Here is a 19,033-nt window from a genome sequence, read left to right on the forward strand (position 1 = left end):
AGCCCAATTCTTTTCTTTTGTCAAGCCATTTTGAAGAAAAGAGGGAAAATCAATCAGAACCATTGCATAAGCATTGGGCATAGCTAATACAACAATTAGGAATGTTAAAAAGAGAGAGAGAGAGAGAGAAAGAAAGAAAGAAAGAAAGAAAGAAAGAAAGAAAGAAAGAAAGAAAGAAAGAAAGCACTGGTGGACTAACAACCAAACATGGAACAGTTTGGCTAAAGAAAACAACAGCAGTTGACAAACTTTGTAAGAGCTGTGAGGAAAAACCCAAAAACAGCAGTCAGTGACATCACAACCTCCATAGGGCAGGGGTGAAGGTATCACAATCTTGAAGTGTTCGAAGAAATATAGAGCAGAAATATAGAGACCATATCACAAGTATGTAAACCACTCATCAGCAGTAAGAATCAGAAGACCAGATTGGATTTTGAAAATAAATACTGTGATAAGCCACGGAAGTTCTGGAACAAAGATTAACCTCAACCAAAGTGATGGAAAAGCCAAAGTGTGGAGAAATAAGATCATGATCCAAAACATACCATCAGTCAAGCACGGTGGAGGTGGTGTCATGGCTTGGGCTTGCATGGCTGCTTCTGGAATGGCCTCACTAATCTTTATTGATGATGTAACTCGTGATGGTAGCGACAGGATGAATTTGGACTGCTACAGAAACATTCTGTCTGCCAATTTACGGAGAAATGCATCCAATCTAATTGGGAGAAACTTCATCATGTATCAAGACAATGATCCAAAACACACTGCCAACACAGCAAAGGGCTTTATCAGGGGAAAAAAATTGCAAGGTTTGCATTTCACCTTCTGAAGAGGAGACTGAAGGGAGAAAACAAGTAACAACTAAAAGAAGCTGTGGTACAACCCTGGAAAAGCATCACAAAAGAAAATGCTACAGTTTGGTGATGTCAGTGAATCGCCAGCTTGCAGTTATTGCAAGCAAGGGATATGCAACCAAATATCAAGTGCTATTTACTTTAATTTACCTTAAGACTATGTTCCAGTATTTTGCTCACTTAAAATTTGGGTGGTCTGACACTAAAGGTGCTATGTTCTAAGGTGTTACTCATATCTAAAGATGTTAATCAGAAAATGAAAGCTGATATTCTGATCTATCATCTAGTATTCATTTTTTGATTTCAAACCCAAACGTCTTCAGTGTATGGTATTGCCGTTCCAATATTTTTGGTATATTAACTGCATATTAAATCCATTTTCTTTATGGCTGGTTGGTCTTGAGGAATGAGAGGGCTTGTGCAAGAATGGCAGTGACTAACTGCAAGTCTCTGTGTACAGACTCAGCTGTGTCTGTATATCACTCACTTGTTTTTTTACTCATTAGTTTGAGTGAGATGTGAAATATCATGTGTTCTTTACTAGGAATAACAATAGCAATGTAGGGCAGCTCATTGTGGCTTTGCCAGTGATCAACTTTGGATGCCTGGAACGTACAAAGCTTGACCAGATGTTCTAAATATTGACATCAGAGCATGTTGTCAAGTAATTGTGATAGGACTAATGGCGTCTAAGGGACACCAAGAGTTTACAGTTAATATCTGTGATGTTTGAATTAGTTTATGCTAATTTCTGTTGACACTGTGTAAGAAAGGTTACTATAATACTTTTAATAACAACCAAACATTTTAATAATGTTTATGAAATATGGCATGCTGTGTGCTCTGGTATGAGTTTGTTGAGCTTTAGATGTTAGGATCTTTTTCTCTTTCCTTACTATTACTGTCTCCTTTTTTCTGTCTTTGACTGTGCTGCTCATTCGCTTTAGGGAGCACTTGGTTTTCCAGGGGCTCCTGGACTAAAGGTAAAGGTCTGAGAAATATAGACAGTGACAATAAAACATTAATCTTAATTTCTTAGTGATATTCAAGACAAATGGTGTGTTTTCTATCACTGTATAAAGGGTCAGACAGGTACTCCCGGTATTCCTGGGAAGCGAGGCTATAAGGTAAGCCTATAATGGGCATGAAAAGAGCATGAGGTTCATTCACAATTATTGTCATGTGGTGTGCACCCCATGCTACTCTGGGTGTTTCATTGTTTGGAAATTGAGAATATAGTGTCACGTACTCAGAGAAACTGTTCCATATGGTGTTCATTACTGTAATGAATTTGTGTCATTCTGATATGTCTGGGCATGAGAACACACTGTGTGTGAAACACTGACCTACGTTTGCACTGTGAATTCTTTACAGTTTTAATGTCTAATTCTGTAATTTAATCTGTGAGTTCCTTTTGAAGGTTATTATTTTTAAATTATTTAACAGTGTTTAAAGATGTTTAGTGCAATAAACTGGCATCCCATCAAGAGTTGCTTCCAGGGTTTCTGGGATAGGTGCGGGATCCAATGTGACCTTCATAAAGCTTACTGAAAATGAATTAATGAACAAAGTAATGAAAGTGTTTAACACTACACATGCTTGGTCATTATGTTTTATTACTATTTATGCACTGGCCTGATAGTAAAGCCTGAAAAGTTTGCTGTGTGTTTGCAAATTAGTGAGTGCAATACACTAAGAACCCGTTCTCAAAAAGATTGTGTTTTGGGCACCCAAAACGCCGGTGCCGTGTGGACGCCAGGCCTAAACGATAAGCAATTGTATCGGAGTCACCTGAATCCGTTGCCGTGTGGACAGGGCCTAATACTCATACATTTGGTGTCAGTGACTACATCATGGGGCGGCACGGTGGTGTAGTGGTTAGCGCTGTCGCCTCACAGCAAGAAGGTCCTGGGTTCGAGCCCCGGGGCTGGCGAGGGCCTTTCTGTGTGGAGTTTGCATGTTCTCCCCGTGTCCGCGTGGGTTTCCTCCGGGTGCTCCGGTTTCCCCCACAGTCCAAAGACATGCAGGTTAGGTTAACTGGTGACTCTAAATTGACCGTAGGTGTGAGTGTGAATGGTTGTCTGTGTCTATGTGTCAGCCCTGTGATGACCTGGCGACTTGTCCAGGGTGTACCCCGCCTTTCGCCCGTAGTCAGCTGGGATAGGCTCCAGCTTGCCTGCGACCCTGTAGAACAGGATAAAGCGGCTTGAGATAATGAGATGAGATGAGACTACATCATGCTTGAAGTAATATTGATAATTGGTATGACTGTAACTGAAACTAGGATCATCAGCTCTTGTGTTTTTATCTCTTGGCAGGGTGAAAAAGGAGAACTGAGGTCTTCAGGAGTTGGCATTAAAGGAGAACCAGGAGTGCCAGGACTGCCTGGATCCAAGGTACTGCGTTTCAATCATGGCTATTCAACTTGTCAGTGACTAATTACCATTATCAAATGTTAACTGTCTGATGTATTATATTACAGGGTCAAAAAGGTGATCAAGGCATAAAGGTGAGTAATGTCTCCACTACTAATAAAAACTACTACAGTGTTCCACTGATATTTTATAGTAACAGTTTTGTCTGTCTGTAGGGTGAAAGAGGATCCCAGGGCCAACCTGGACCAAGAGTAAGTTAAAACTCAAACCATTTATAAATTCAAATTAATTTAATTTATTATGTACATTTTTTGCTGTATACTTGTTCTTTTTTGCATATCAGGGCCCTCCAGGTGCAACAGGAGAACCAGGAAAAATGTTAATCAACAACAATGAGAATGTATGTTATCTGTCTAATTGTATCTCTGAAAATTATTCATCTGTTAAAGAGCAATTTTAGACATACAGTATGTTTAAATAATCTGTTTTTCAGGATATTCGTAATGTGCATCTAATGGTGAGTGTTCACTCGGTAAAAGAGGATGCCAGTGCATTTATTAAATTGTGTATGAGTTAGTCAAACTAAATAATTAATGTGTATGCAAATAATTATTCATGTGTTACTACAGGGCCCACCTGGTCTACCAGGGCCTCCTGGGTTACCTGGTGCCAAGGTAGTGGATCTTTCAATTTTCACATTTTAATCATTTTCACTGATCCTGTTTCACTGTCATGCATTTTATGGAGGATTCTAGTGAGGATTCTGAGGATTGTAATGTGTTTATTAACATTCTACATGTGATTACGTTTGTGTTCAGGGTGAAGTTGGACTCCCTGGGCCTCCTGGTCTTGATGGGGAAAAGGTAAAACAGTATTCCACCCCTTTTCCAATTAAAATTTAGAAATTAGCATCAATTGTTGGCTTGCTGGCCAAAGTAATTCATCAAAGCAGATTACTGATATTGAACAATCACATGTCTCAGGGTCCTCGGGGAAAAGCAGGAGAGCCTGGACCCATTGGCCCACCTGGACCTGAAGGGCCACGAGGAGAAGGAGGAGTTATGGGCTTCCCTGGACCTAAAGGGGATAAAGGAGACATGGGTCCATCTGGATCACCTGTGAGTGTTTAATGAACCTGGCGTACCAAGTTCAAACTTTTAAACTATCACTATCAGAAAGTACATTTTCATCTAATCTGTGAGGTTGATCTTAGCTCTGTAACCTCTGCAAGGCCATTGTGGCAGTTAAACTATGCTTAAGAAGTAAGTTGAATAGTTGGACCCCTATGTGCCATTATAGTAATAGATGTTTAATTGTGTGGGCAGCATTGTGTCCATCATTAATCACTCAAAGACTCAAGGTCAAGTTGTGTTTGATATGAGGTGCCATGAACTTGAATGTTCATATTTCAAATTTGCATCCAGAAGATAATTGAACAATGTTAATTGATTCCACCAAAATTTTCCATCCAGGCAGTACTTTACCTTCATTTCCTCATTCCTTCCCACTCTGTAGGGTTTAGATGGCCCTACTGGTGAAAAAGGGTCTCCAGGGTCTCCTGGCCCCATTGGATTACTAGGCTCAATGGTACGCAATGGTGCCCCCATTGGATTGATGTTTTTGTTGCATAGGCATCAGATGACATCAGAGTGCAATGTTTCGGATGTTCATCCATTATGTAATGAAGATATGAATAATGTAGTTGAAAAATGTTTACCCTATTGTACAGGGTCAGAAAGGTGAAGCTGGAGAGAAGGGGGAAAATGGAGACCAGGTAAATGTTCCTGTTTGTTTTGAGGAATCATGAAAAAATTTAGAGCTCAAGAGTGTCACAAACAGACGGGACAATTTGGCAACAACATTGACGTTTGAACAGCAACACACATACAAAATAATTAACCCCGCCGACAGTAGTCGGAGGGGTTATTATTTTCACCTGCGTCAGTCTGTGTGTGTGTGTGTCTGTCTGTCTGTCTGTCTGTCTGTGTGTCTGCAAGATATCTCAAGAACCAATGGATCGATTTGGACCAAATTTTGTACATGTGTTGCCAATCACCCAGGAAGGAAACCATTAAATTTTGGAGGTCAAAGGTCAAGGTCATGGCAGAACTTCGAAATTTTCGCCCAATGTATTTTAATAGGGAAAAGGCGGGGTTTGCACTCGTTAGAGTGTCCCTGTCTAGTTGTGTTTTCCATTCACTTCCTATTAGATCTCTGTTTTGGTAGTTCTTAACTGAAACAAATAGGGCAATATTACTATTTGTTCTCTATTTTTCTTAGGTGTATGGCCCACCAGGACCTCCAGGACCTGCAGGACCAGTGGGGCCAATGGTGAGGATGATATATCCTTCTTACGATGACTTTGCATGATAATTTTTGATTAAGAATTGCATTTTTGCATTGCCATGTTAAGTTACACATTGCCTTACTGACCGCAAGTCAGTCAGTGTAGAATCATTTCACACACATCCAAAAACAGTTGAACAGTTTAAGCTAAGTGCAAAGAAAACGAGTGACAGATACAGACATATGACACAAAAATTTAAGTTATTGTTAAAATCTATTAGCCTCTTTATCTCCTTTATGCAACCTATAAAATCTCATACCTTAAACAATGGAGTCTGCATTTACATTTTAACATTTATTATCATGTGCTGTAGATAATTATGTAAATAATCAGTTGTAATTAAATATGCAATGGGCGGCACGGTGGTGTAGTGGTTAGCACTGTCGCCTCACAGCAAGAAGGTTCTGGGTTCAAGCCCAGTGGCCGACGAGGGCCTTTCTGTGTGGAGTTTGCATGTTCTCCCCGTGTCTGCGTGGGTTTCCTCCGGGTGCTCCGGTTTTCCCCACAGTCCAAAGACATGCAGGTTAGGTTAATTGGTGGCTCTAAATTGACCGTAGGTGTGAGTGTGAATGGTTGTTTGTGTCTATGTGTCAGCCCTGCGATGACCTGGCGACTTGTCCAGGGTGTACCCCGCCTCTTGCCCACAGTCAGCTGGGATAGGCTCCAGCTTACCCACGACCATGCACAGGATAAGTGGTTATAGATAATGGATGGATGGATAAATATACAATTCAAACATACATTTTTTTTCAGGGATCTCCAGGATTGTCAGGGCCAAAGGTGAGGATGATGCTTTACTGTAGTGTCTACCAGTCTCACATTTTAGCATTTTATACAATTTTTTATAATAAACCTCATAAGTCAAAGTATGTCAATTTATTCTGTGCTGTTCTCTGTCAGGGGGAACCAGGTCTGGGCATAAGAGGAGAGAAAGGATCACCTGGACAGAAAGGAGATAAAGGAGATAGGGGTCATCTTGGACTACCGGTAAGTACACGTCTGTACTATTTTTGGATCTCAAGTGTTTATTTAGCACTCAGGCTAAATGTCTTGAAAAGCTAGTAATTTATATGCAAGTATCAAAATAATGATAACGTTTTCTTTCAGTTCATGCTTTTAGGAACAAAGCACATCCTGTGTGTTAGGATTGTGTTTATGTGATATGACTAATGTGCTGCTGTTTTCTGTGGCGTTAAGACTGGGCTTCACTGGCTGATGGCTTATTGAGTGCAATGGTGTCAAGTTGCATGAAGCAGTGAATGTCCTTGTGTGCAGAAAGAGTGCATGGAACAGATAGATAGTAGCAGACAGACCAGACTGTCAGATATAATTATCCTCAAATATAGATATAAAATTTGACAGACCAAATTTAATACACTGTCACTGGTAGTATTATCTTTTGCTTGATGTTGTATATATTTTCTGACTGTGGAGTAAACTAAATACATTTATTAACTTCTAATTAATACAGCTAGACAATGTATTTTGAGTATGTGTTGTGCGTTAAGATAATATATATATATATATATATATATATATATATATATATATATATATATATATATATAAACCTTGCTAAATAACAAAAAAAAAACCACGTAATTTTATTTATAGATTTTTCTAATAGTATTCTTATCAAGAAAATTGACGACAGAGAAATTGGGAAAAGTACCCAATATTTAATTGTATTCACTAGTATGATGGAGAGCAAGAACCCTCCACAATACTTTATAATGTAATAATGACTTTTTTTTATTCTTACATAATTTCTGATGTTCTTTGATGCGTTAAAAGGCATGCAATCAGTGTTGTCCACTCTGAACTTCAGGGGAACTTTTCCTAACTTTTGGTGTCTCTTTATGGTGTTAGTCATTTAGAAACTTGTTCTAGTAATCCAATCAGTAGCACAATAACTCCTTTTGCATTTCTCCAAATTTTGATGGCAGGAAGCTGCTGAGAAAAGGAAACATTTTGAAAAGAAAACAGTTCATATCGATGCAAACTATATTTTGGGTATTGTTGCTGTCATAAGAAAACCTTTAAGGGCCATTTTAATAATTATTTCAAAGGTAGACTGACTTTCAGATTTTTCAAGTGTAGGTCATAAAAAGAATTTTCCCTGACACCCAATTATTTTTGTTTAGTGGACCGAAAGCTACTGAATTCGGATCACAGACTTCCAAGTTTATTAGTTTTTTTTGTTTTGTTTTAATAGAACAATTAATGAATTTAGGGCCATGTGGCTGTCAATTCTCTGCTATTTTTTCCTGCTTCACCATGATGCAATACAAGATACTACATAATGCATCACATGGTGGGCTTTCCCCGTTCATGCAAGGCATTGTGGGATACAAATTTGAAACAGGAAAGGAAAATGGAGGACATGAGTGTGCGAATGAAACGTGAAAGACCGACTACAGTAACGGAAAATGAAAAGAAAAGATGTTATGTTGTGAAGGAAAGGAAACACAGAACCATACTAATAAATATCGGCGGTCAGCGAGCACCTCGGTGTTATCAGCTGTTTGCTTTAGTGACAGAATGATGCAACGATCAGCACGCGGTCAAAGGTAAACCTGCGCATGTACACACGGACTTCCTCTGTCTGCTTAACTGCGTGAAGCGAGTGATTTCATGCACATTATTTGCTAAGGAATCCCTTCAAATTAAATAGCTTCCCAGCCACAGAATGCCCCCCCCCTTTATTTAGATATTACAGAAATAAACATATATCACAATGACCAAATTTCAGAGGGAACTAAATTTCACTGATTTTATGAAATTGAAAGGCCGTCTACTTTTAATCATAATTTTAGCTTCCCATTACAGTGTATGAATATTTATTCCCTAAAATTATTTGGAAAAAACATCCCTTAGTGATGAAATCTGTTCTACACATTTTCACTTATTTCATATGCAAGAGAAAGAGAAAAAAAGAAAAATAAATACTTTAAGAGCTTTTAATGTATGACACATTGCTTTATTTGTTACCAGATGTTATTGGTGGTTTTATTTTGCTAGCATTATTTTACATTTTTCAAACAGTATTTAACTGATTTAGGTAATATAGATATATTTTGGGGTGTTGAGCATGTTGGATTTTTTTAGGTGTTATGCCAGACCTATATATAAGCAATACTTTCACTGTACACAATTTACAGACGGATTTTCTTCTCTTATAAAGTGAGGGTTTTCTTATGCCAGGGACAGCGCATAGGTCAGTATATTCCTGAACTTCAACTACTTATACCACCAGTCTCAGTAATGAAATAAATTATATACCCAACTCTTGTTGTAATCATTTAAAAATGTTCTCAGATAATGCATCAAAGCACTTGATCAGGGTACAACTACCCAGAGAATGTGACTTACACTGATGTGGAAAGTTAAAAGGAGTTACTGTCTACTTCTCACGTCATCAGCCACACTGTCATTCCTCCATCAAAGCTATTTTTATGCCACACGAATCACTGCTTCACTCACCCCACACTCCCCCACCTCACCCCCCACCATCTCTATCTCTCCCCTCCACTCTGTAACTCTTTACACACTGTCCAGGGGGCTCATGGTTTAGACGGCAAGCCTGGTCCAGTGGTGAGTGGCACAAGACCCGTTCCCCTCACCCCGTCTCCTCTCATCTCCCTTCTTCTCTTTCTATCTTTCTGTTTCTACAGCCTGCCTGCAAGTGGTTATGTGTCTGAATACATACAGTATGTGTCTGTCTGCTTGCCTCTCTTTCTCTGCTTATTTTCCATATCGCCCGTTGGTTAAGGTCTTTGTAGAGACACATGGTGAGGCTGGATTGGCACAGGGATGGCGTTTGAAATTACATTGTCCATAAACCTGTTTGCCTGTAACCTCTTGCTTCTTCAAGAGCACAAAACAAGCCACACCATTTCTTACTCGTCAGCATTGAGATGAGTGATTGGGTGCATGAGTAGAACATGGGCAGCTCCATACAAAGATAAATCATCTCTTGCCCTTCCAGACTGCCCTTCCAGACTGCCATATTTGGTATTTCAAGATGACTGTCCTCTGATAATCACATTTCAAAAACTTTATTCTTTAAAACAAAAGTAATGTTGACCTTCAGATATACCAGGAGAGCATGCTTGGATGCGGTTGCATGTTGTATGATCACAGTATGGCATATCCTATATATGGCTGCACATGGATACTGCAGGAAGGCAAAAAGTCTAACTTCCATTCTGTTAAATTCTGTCCAAGTCAAGAGATCAGAGTTGAAGATGGATTTATCATTATTTTCCAGATCAATAATCTTTAGAATCTTGAGTGTTATAGCACTCCAATGGGCAGTGCAGTATGGCTTGGCTCGGCTCAGCAAATTACCCATACGGTAATCCTACTATAAGCAACATATAGCGGTGTCATGCAGAGCCGCACTGTTCACTGGAGAAGTACTATCAGAAATCAAATTATAGTGCCCTCATATCATGTTGGAGTTACGGTAATTATGAAAGGATGGCTTCCAGATTCTGTTCTGAGCTGTTTATTGCGTTGGACTTGGAATTTAGTGGTTTTGATGGAAACACATAAAGCTTATTAAACATTTCTCACAGAAAGATTTTATTTATTATGTGGTCAATAACAGAAAATGTCCAAGTGTTTTCCCATCTGGTAGTTATAAGTTCAACGATGACGTGAACTCTTTTAAAGTGAAAATTCACCGTAATTCCATCACTTTATGAAAGCACTATTAATAAATCTCCTTTACTTAGAACATAGATATAGTCAGCACTGAGAAGATTAAGAAAAAAATGGAAGTGACGAAAAGCTCATTGTCAACTCTGAAATGCTTGTTGATCTACTGGTACTTTCTTTTCCTTCATGACTTCATGACTCCGAGCCCTGCCTTCTTTTAAAGGCTGAATCATATAAATGTTTGTCCTTTCCTTAAAAGGGTCTTATAGGACCGCCTGGTATACCTGGACCAGCAGGACCAAAAGGAGAGAGGGTGAGATACATTTTCAACTTTGATGATGCATAGTTGATAAAGTTGTTAGTAAGCCGTTTCTGCATCTGTATTACATATAGTACAAAACATAGACTTAATATTATTTTTTTAGAAGAAGAAAAAGAAGAAACCTTTATTTGTCACATGCACACTTCAAGCACAGTGAAATTCACCCTCTGCATTTAACCCATCTGAAGCAGTGAACACACGCACACACACCCAGAGCAGTGGGCAGCCACACTCAGCACCCGGGGAGCAGTTGGGGGTTAGGTACCTTGCTCAAGGGCACTTCAGCCCAAGGCCATGACATGTTTGATTTACAATCAAATGCAATCAAATCTCATTTAAATGTAATTTATTTATTTGTATTTATCTCATATTACTTGTGTAGGGTGAGAAAGGAGAAATGGGAGTAGCAGGACCAACAGGGCCTCAAGGCATCCCTGTAAGTACAGTGAATCCTCCAACCCATCAAGATCAACTGCAGTTAGATATTTTAAATTATACAGAAAATAGTCCGCACATTTCCTATAGTGATATACAGTACTGTGCAAAAGTCTTAGGCACTGTATTTTTTTTCATACAAACTTTGTTATCGATTTCTGTTTTATGACTTCTACATTGGGCGGGACGGTGGTGTAGTGGTTAGCGCTGTCGCCTCACAGCAAGAAGGTCCTGGGTTCGAGCCCCGGGGCCGGCGAGGGCCTTTCTGTGTGGAGTTTGCATGTTCTCCCCGTGTCCGCGTGGGTTTCCTCCGGGTGCTCCGGTTTCCCCCACAGTCCAAAGACATGCAGGTTAGGTTAACTGGTGACTCTAAATTGACCGTAGGTGTGAATGAGAGTGTGAATGGTTGTCTGTGTCTATGTGTCAGCCCTGTGATGACCTGGCGACTTGTCCAGGGTGTACCCCGCCTTTCGCCCGTAGTCAGCTGGGATAGGCTCCAGCTTGCCTGCGACCCTGTAGAAGGATAAAGCGGCTAGAGATAATGAGATAAGATGAGACTTCTACATTATCGAGTCAGTACAAAAACATTTTAGAGTTCCAAACGTTTGTTTTCCAGCACAAAATTAAATGCTACATAAAAAACTCTTTGTATCTGAGCAGCATATTACATAAAAGCCCACTTTTCAGATTAAAAAAGAAAACATAATGAAGACTCCTAGGTTTTGCTGCAAAATGAAGAAGCAAGTGTGACAGTCAAAGTGTCCAGAAAAACTGTGGCTGGTTCTGCAAGATGATCAGTAAAACCTACAGCTCATTTCCTTATAAAACTGCACTCATTGTAAATGAGACTACTATTTTTTATTTATTTTTTTAAGCAAAGGGTTATCTCACACCAAATATTGACTTTGTTTCATTTATCATGGCTTACTGCTGTTTATTGTATTTTTTTTTATGTTGAAAAATGAATTTCATTAATTTTAAACCATTTTTGGTCTACAACATTTCTTTACATGTGTTTAAGACTTTTGCACACTACTGTAGATTGTAGACATAAATAAATATGTGCACTATATTTTCCAGTCATTCATATCTTTTCCCTCATTTTATTAGGGCTTAGTAGGACCACCAGGATTAAAAGGAAACCGGGTAAGTTTTGATGCTGTTGCATCTGAATTAGACATTGAGGTTTTCATAAAAACACAGCAGTGGGTTTCCCAAAAGCCTCTTAATGCTAAGAGCGTCTTAACAGGGAGAGAAAGTGTTCATTGTACTGCTCGCTCTCCCATTTAACAATGATCTTTGTGCTGCAATGCTTTTGGCAAACTCAGGCCAGTTTGTTAATAGGAAGATTTGTGTGAAGCCTAAAACCCAGTCTGCTCCAGTCAAAGCTGTTAAATCTAGTGTAGAATGTACGGCAAGCACAGTTTGTAGAGATACTGGGATTAATAGTTGCATGTACACATATTTTTATTCTTTTTTTGTACTACAGCTGCTGTTAAAATGAGCAGAATAATGCTGGTTTCAAAAACATCTGATATCTGTGATAGTAATGTTTATAAATCAAGTTATGTATTTTCTACTACTACAAACATATATGAATATTGTGTTATTGAAATGAATTTTTGCTAGCTGTGTGAATTTATTTTGCAGGTTCTTTTTACATGTACAGTACGGAAAAAACATTGATTCTGTAAATATATAAATTCAAAAAAGTAGATTATAAAAGTAAACAATGGAAAAGGCAAAACAAAAACATGAAATTGCCTTCAAGAGGAAACATCAGTGTCAACCCACATTGCATTGTGGGATTGATTTTAGTTGTAAACAGATGTCTTTGTGAATAGTGAACACATCACCAGCCAGTGACATCAACGGTTAGTGGCCTTGAGTGTGCAGAGCTCTCCCTCTCTCGCAAAAGAGACCCGATATGTTTGTCCTTAATTTCTCAATATTGTAACTATGACCATCTGTGCAGATGATAACCAATGCAGAACAGCACAGTTATTAAAGGGGGGGGCTGGATTGAAATAAATACATTGCTAATGTCAGATCAAACACAATCAAATCAGCTCCTTATTTCCTTTATTGAGTCTTCTGTGCCTATTTATTGGATAAAGTTGTATTTAGTTAGTAGTTGGGTGAAGTAGCCTATTTTGGTTGGAGTGAAATGATTTAAATAATGTATGCCCACAAAATCATGATCTACAACTGAAGCAACTTTTTGGCCTTGTGTCGGAGCTAAGGTTGGATCTTTTTAGATGGTAAAATTAACACATTTTTAAACCGAAGTAGTTTCCAAATACCAGGATAAACAGATTTTGAAAGTCATCTTCCCTGCTGCATCGCTTTACACGTATTCATACAGATGCTTTCATTTCTGTTCATGGAATGATGCTGGGTACATCGAAGAACAAGAGTCATCAGGAGATGACATATGCCCCCCAGCCCCCACATGAAACCCCACTCCAAATTTTCCTAAGTTGAATTGGTTGCCATGGAAATACAGAAAGAATAAAAATCACAGAAATCCCCAAATCTCAAAAGGCACAACTCCTCTCATCACTTAACATAACTGTCAGGTTTTGTGAAAAAATTCCTAATAGTTTTTGAGTTATGCTTCAGAAACTAAAATGTTTACAGACAGACAGACAGAGCGATAGCTACATTCCCCCGTATTATACAACCCCGATTCCAAAAAAGTTGGGACAAAGTACAAATTGTAAATAAAAACGGAATGCAATAATTTACAAATCTCAAAAACTGATATTGTATTCACAATAGAACATAGACAACATATCAAATGTCAAAAGTGAGACATTTTGAAATTTCATGCCAAATATTGGCTCATTTGAAATTTCATGACAGCAACACATCTCAAAAAAGTTGGGACGGGGCAATAAGAGGCTGGAAAAGTTAAAGGTACAAAAAAGGAACAGCTGGAGGACCAAATTGCAACTCATTAGGTCAATTGGCAATAGGTCATTAACATGACTGGGTATAAAAAGAGCATCTTGGAGTGGCAGCGGCTCTCAGAAGTAAAGATGGGAAGAGGATCACCAATCCCCCTAATTCTGCGCTGACAAATAGTGGAGCAATATCAGAAAGGAGTTCGACAGTGTAAAATTGCAAAGAGTTTGAACATATCATCATCTACAGTGCATAATATCATCAAAAGATTCAGAGAATCTGGAAGAATCTCTGTGCGTAAGGGTCAAGGCCGGAAAACCATACTGGGTGCCCGTGATCTTTGGACCCTTAGATGGCACTGCATCACATACAGGCATGCTTCTGTATTGGAAATCACAAAATGGACTCAGGAATATTTCCAGTGACCATTATCTGTGAACACAATTCACCGTGCCATCCGCCATTGCCAGCTAAAACTCTATAGTTCAAAGAAGAAGCCGTATCTAAACATGATCCAGAAACGCAGACGTCTTCTCTGGGCCAAGGCTCATTTAAAATGGACTGTGGCAAAGTGGAAAACTGTTCTGTGGTCAGACGAATCAAAATTTGAAGTTCTTTATGGAAATCAGGGACGCCGTGTTATTCGGACTAAAGAGGAGAAGGACAACCCAAGTTGTTATCAGCGCTCAGTTCAGAAGCCTGCATCTCTGATGGTATGGGGTTGCATTAGTGCGTGTCGCATGGGCAGCTTACACATCTTCAAAGACGCCATCAATGCTGAAAGATATATCCAGGTTCTAGAGCAACATATGCTCCCATCCAGACGACGTCTCTTTCAGGGAAGACCTTGCATTTTCCAACATGACAATGCCAAACCACATACTGCAACAATTACAGCATCATGGCTGCGTAGAAGAAGGGTCCAGGTACTGAACTGGCCAGCCTGCAGTCCAGATCTTTCACCCATAGAAAACATTTGGCGCATCATAAAACGGAAGATACGACAAAAAAGACCTAAGACAGCTGAGCAACTAGAATCCTACATTAGACAAGAATGGGTTAACATTCCTATCCCTAAACTTGAGCAAGTCCCCAGTCCTCAGACGTTTACAGACTGTTGTAAAGAGAAAAGGGGATGTCTCACAGTGGTAAACATGGCCTTGTCCCAACTTTTTTGAGATGTGTTGTTGTCATGAAATTTAAAATTGCCTAATTTTTCTCTTTAAATTTTACATTTTCTCAGTTTAAACATTTGATATGTCATCTATGTTCTATTCTGAATCTCATCTCATTATCTCTAGCCGCTTTATCCTTCTACAGGGTCACAGGCAAGCTGGAGCCTATCCCAGCTGACTACAGGCGAAAGGCGGGGTACACCCTGGACAAGTCACCAGGTCATCACAGGGCTGACACATAGACACAGACAACCATTCACACTCTCATTCACACCTACGGTCAATTTAGAGTCACCAGTTAACCTAACCTGCATGTCTTTGGACTGTGGGGGAAACCGGAGCACCCGGAGGAAACCCACGCGGACACGGGGAGAACATGCAAACTCCACACAGAAAAGCCCTCGCCGGCCCCGGGGCTCGAACCCAGGACCTTCTTGCTGTGAGGCGACAGCGCTAACCACTACACCACCGTGCCGCCCTCTATTCTGAATAAAATATGAAATTTTGAAACTTCCACATCATTGCATTCCGTTTTTATTTACAATTTGTACTTTGTCCCAACTTTTTTGGAATTGGGGTTGTATGCCGGGAGGATAAAAATTAGCTCACAGGTAAATAAATTAATAACACCACAAAGCTAATCTTGTGTCAGCACCAAAATAATGTCTATTATTTATTAGATCAGTTAACAGAAAAAAATTAAGCTCTCAGTACATAATCAGAAGATATAATTTTAATCATAGACCTATAAATAATACCAAAATAGTAATCGCATACAGGACTGTGCAAAAGCCAAAGCAAAAATAATGAAAGGAAACATTTATGCACATACAAATGAAGAGTTGATAAAGAGCAGTTAACTAGACTAAACCATACCAAATCAGTAATTGCCATGACCACCATTTACTTTTAAAACTGCATCTGTTTACTGTTGTGCAGTTTCATAAGAACACTGAATGGTAATTTTTTTTCAAGCATCTAGAAGAACCTGGTACAGTTCTTCTGCAGACTTTGCTTGTGTCACTTGCTTCTGTTTATGTATGTGATAACAGACAGCCTCAAAGATGATTAGTTAGTGTTACTTTCTTTAATTACCTACATGTTTCTCAATGACATTTGATTTTAGGGGGGAAAAATTATGCCTATGACTTTTGTACAGTACCGAATCATCATCATTTAGACATAAATATTCTCACCTTGTGTTAGGAGTGCAGCCCCTTAAGCATGACGTAATAGCTTACTTGTAAAAAGGTCCTGCAAAATGAATCATTTTTCCTGTGGTTAGAAAACTGTCTGTGTTTAGCTCATGCACATTTCCATCCCTCATTCTTGACACAATATATGTGCATCTCCTTCCTATTAACACTAATTTGTCACTGCCTGAAAACCTCCCACTTTGAAAGAATGTCAGTGTTCCTCCCAGCATTTCCTCGCAAAATATTCAGAAATAGATATCGGTCGATTTTAGATAAATTCAATGATGCACAATTTTTATTACTTCCAAAAGATTGCTTGTTCTTTAAGAGTTTTATTAACGGTAAGCGGTGGGTTTCCCAAAAGCCTCTTAACACTAAGAGCATCTTAACTAGGAGAGAGAGTGTTCATTGTGCTGCTCGCGCTACCATTTAACGATGATCTTTGTGCTGCGATGCTTTTGGGAAACCCACCCAAGTTCAGTTGAAGATGCTGAGGAGGACCTACAGGACTCCGTACTATTTTACTGTTTTCCTCCTTTGTCTTCCTCTCTTTTTCTGCAGGTCTTCCTCTCCCCTTTTCCTCCCCTGCACCTTGGTCTGTGATCCATGGCTGTTTTTGCCGTCCTCTCTGTCCCTCTGTCCCTCCCTGGCCTCCTCCTGCTCCTCTAATGTTCTAGTCTGGGTCACTACTCCTCCTTACTCCTCCTGCCTTCCTCCACTTTCCTCCCTGCCAGCTAGCCTTTAATGTCGTCTGCCTCAAATAGTGTGCACAGTTCTCAAAAATCTCATTCTTTATCTCTTCAAGGCTAACAGCTCAGGATGGGTAATTATTTGTGAGGAATCACAAGGCCTTTAAGCTAAAAATAGAGTGTTCTAAAATACTGAAAGACCATGCTTTAAATGGAAAACAAACAAACAGGAAACTACACTAAAATCTGTTAACTAAAGTTAACTAAAAGACTACGCAATGCTTTTATAAATGGAGTATTTTGGCCATAATAAAATACTAGGTGTATTTGAAAAATGAGATAATTGCACCTTTGAATATAATCATCTCATCTAATTCTCATTATCTGTAGCCGCTTTATCCTGTTCTACAGGGTCGCAGGCGAGCTGGAGCCTATCCCAGCTGACTACGGGCGAAAGGCGGGGTACACCCTGGACAAGTCGCCAGGTCATCACAGGGCTGACACATAGACACAGACAACCATTCACACTCACATTCACACCTGCGGTCAATTTAGAGTCACCAGTTAACCTAACCTGCATGTCTTTGGACTGTGGGGGAAACCAGAGCACCCGGAGGAAACCCACGCGGACACGGGGAGAACATGCAAACTCCACACAGAAAGGCCCTCATCGGCCACGGGGCTCGAACCCGGACCTTCTTGCTGTGAGGCGACAGCGCTAACCACTACACCACCGTGCCGCCCCTGAATATAATCAGTGAAAATTAAAAAGAATTTCAAGAATCAGAAACTGTTTTTTTAATAACTCATGACACCTTGCTAGAGTGTTCAGGCTAATATACGGGGCGTCCAAAATGTCATGAACCAATGGCAATATGTTGAGTAAATATATTGCTCTGAGTCTGTTGAGCAAAATCTGCAAATGCATATAGCAGCTGAGAAAAAGCTTTGAGCATATGCTGTAAATAATGCATACAAAATTAATGTAGTTTTACTCTCACAGGTTCCTGACTTATCAGACACCGTGTAGATATATCATTATGAGAAATGAAAAGAGCGTACTAGAAATTAACATCCTCTGTTTTGAATGTCGCCTGCTATCTTTCCATGTAACAGTATAGCTGTCTTCAGCCTGAGATCTGTGCACTCTGTCAGATGCAGTTCCTCAGCTACGAAATCCCAAATTCACAGAAACTCTGAAAAGCCTTAGACTTTGGTGTGCAGACCCTTTATTCAGTGGACCCTGTTTTCAGTGTTTGTTTTCCAGGAGATAACTGAATTGAAGCTCAAATTTTCCTTGAGTTATTTATTTGTTTAAATTGCAACGATCATGTTAAGGTGACAAATTAAAGGGAAAAAAACACCCCAAAAACGGTGGTTCTGTTATGCTGTGAGGACATGCTGCTGTCATGGTTCAGGACCCCATGTCCTCTTAGAAAGTAATATCACTGCAAGTCAATACAACGTGATTCTGACTGATTACTTTAATCCAATAATGAAACATTTCTATCCTGATGCAAGTGCCCTCTTCCTGGATGGCAATGCCTCCATCCACAGGGCATGAAGATTCACTGAATGGTCTGATGAGTATGAAAGCAATACTTGTATAAATCATATGCTATGGTCTTCACAGTCACCAGATCTCAATCCAGTTGAATATACAGTATATGAGTGATTTGTTAGACAGTGCTGTCCATCACCGCCTTCAGCACAGCAGTTGAGGAAATAAGTTTTGCAATAATGGTGTTCATCCTTCCAGTACAGTTCTAGAGACTTGTAGAATCTATGCTTAGGTGCAGTGAAGCTGTTCCTGATGGCTCATGTGGCGCAACACTTTACTAAGCTGGTCTGTTTTTTCTTTAATTTTTATTTAAGAATATACGTAGGCGAAATTTGGTCTAGATGTATTTCCATATGTCTGGAAATGGCCTCCAGTACAAACGAGGAAGACATTTTTGTAACCTTCAGATTGTGTGGAACCTTCACATCTCATCACTGTGTAACACACTGTAACTACTAAGGTTATGCACTCACATCTGAAAATTATGGAAATGTCAGATCATACAAATTA

At 39.5% G+C, this 19,033-nt stretch overlaps 1 protein-coding gene across 1 annotated transcript in view; it reads left to right on the top strand.

Annotated features, from left to right (window-relative positions):
* Positions 1 to 19,033, top strand: part of col13a1 (collagen, type XIII, alpha 1) — a 144,601-nt gene that overhangs the window by 115,008 nt on the left and 10,560 nt on the right. The window contains exons 21-37 of the mRNA XM_060924958.1: positions 3,173 to 3,250; positions 3,337 to 3,363; positions 3,445 to 3,480; positions 3,573 to 3,629; positions 3,723 to 3,746; positions 3,859 to 3,903; positions 4,048 to 4,092; positions 4,213 to 4,347; positions 4,745 to 4,816; positions 4,959 to 5,003; positions 5,510 to 5,560; positions 6,330 to 6,356; positions 6,477 to 6,563; positions 9,135 to 9,170; positions 10,498 to 10,551; positions 10,943 to 10,996; positions 12,106 to 12,141. Coding sequence (XP_060780941.1) covers positions 3,173 to 3,250; positions 3,337 to 3,363; positions 3,445 to 3,480; positions 3,573 to 3,629; positions 3,723 to 3,746; positions 3,859 to 3,903; positions 4,048 to 4,092; positions 4,213 to 4,347; positions 4,745 to 4,816; positions 4,959 to 5,003; positions 5,510 to 5,560; positions 6,330 to 6,356; positions 6,477 to 6,563; positions 9,135 to 9,170; positions 10,498 to 10,551; positions 10,943 to 10,996; positions 12,106 to 12,141 — 909 coding nt within the window. The remainder of the gene's footprint in view (positions 1 to 3,172; positions 3,251 to 3,336; positions 3,364 to 3,444; positions 3,481 to 3,572; positions 3,630 to 3,722; positions 3,747 to 3,858; positions 3,904 to 4,047; positions 4,093 to 4,212; positions 4,348 to 4,744; positions 4,817 to 4,958; positions 5,004 to 5,509; positions 5,561 to 6,329; positions 6,357 to 6,476; positions 6,564 to 9,134; positions 9,171 to 10,497; positions 10,552 to 10,942; positions 10,997 to 12,105; positions 12,142 to 19,033) is intronic.

Source organism: Neoarius graeffei, chromosome 7, assembly GCF_027579695.1.
Source record: "Neoarius graeffei isolate fNeoGra1 chromosome 7, fNeoGra1.pri, whole genome shotgun sequence".
In the NCBI taxonomy this organism is placed as follows: Eukaryota; Metazoa; Chordata; class Actinopteri; order Siluriformes; family Ariidae; genus Neoarius; species Neoarius graeffei.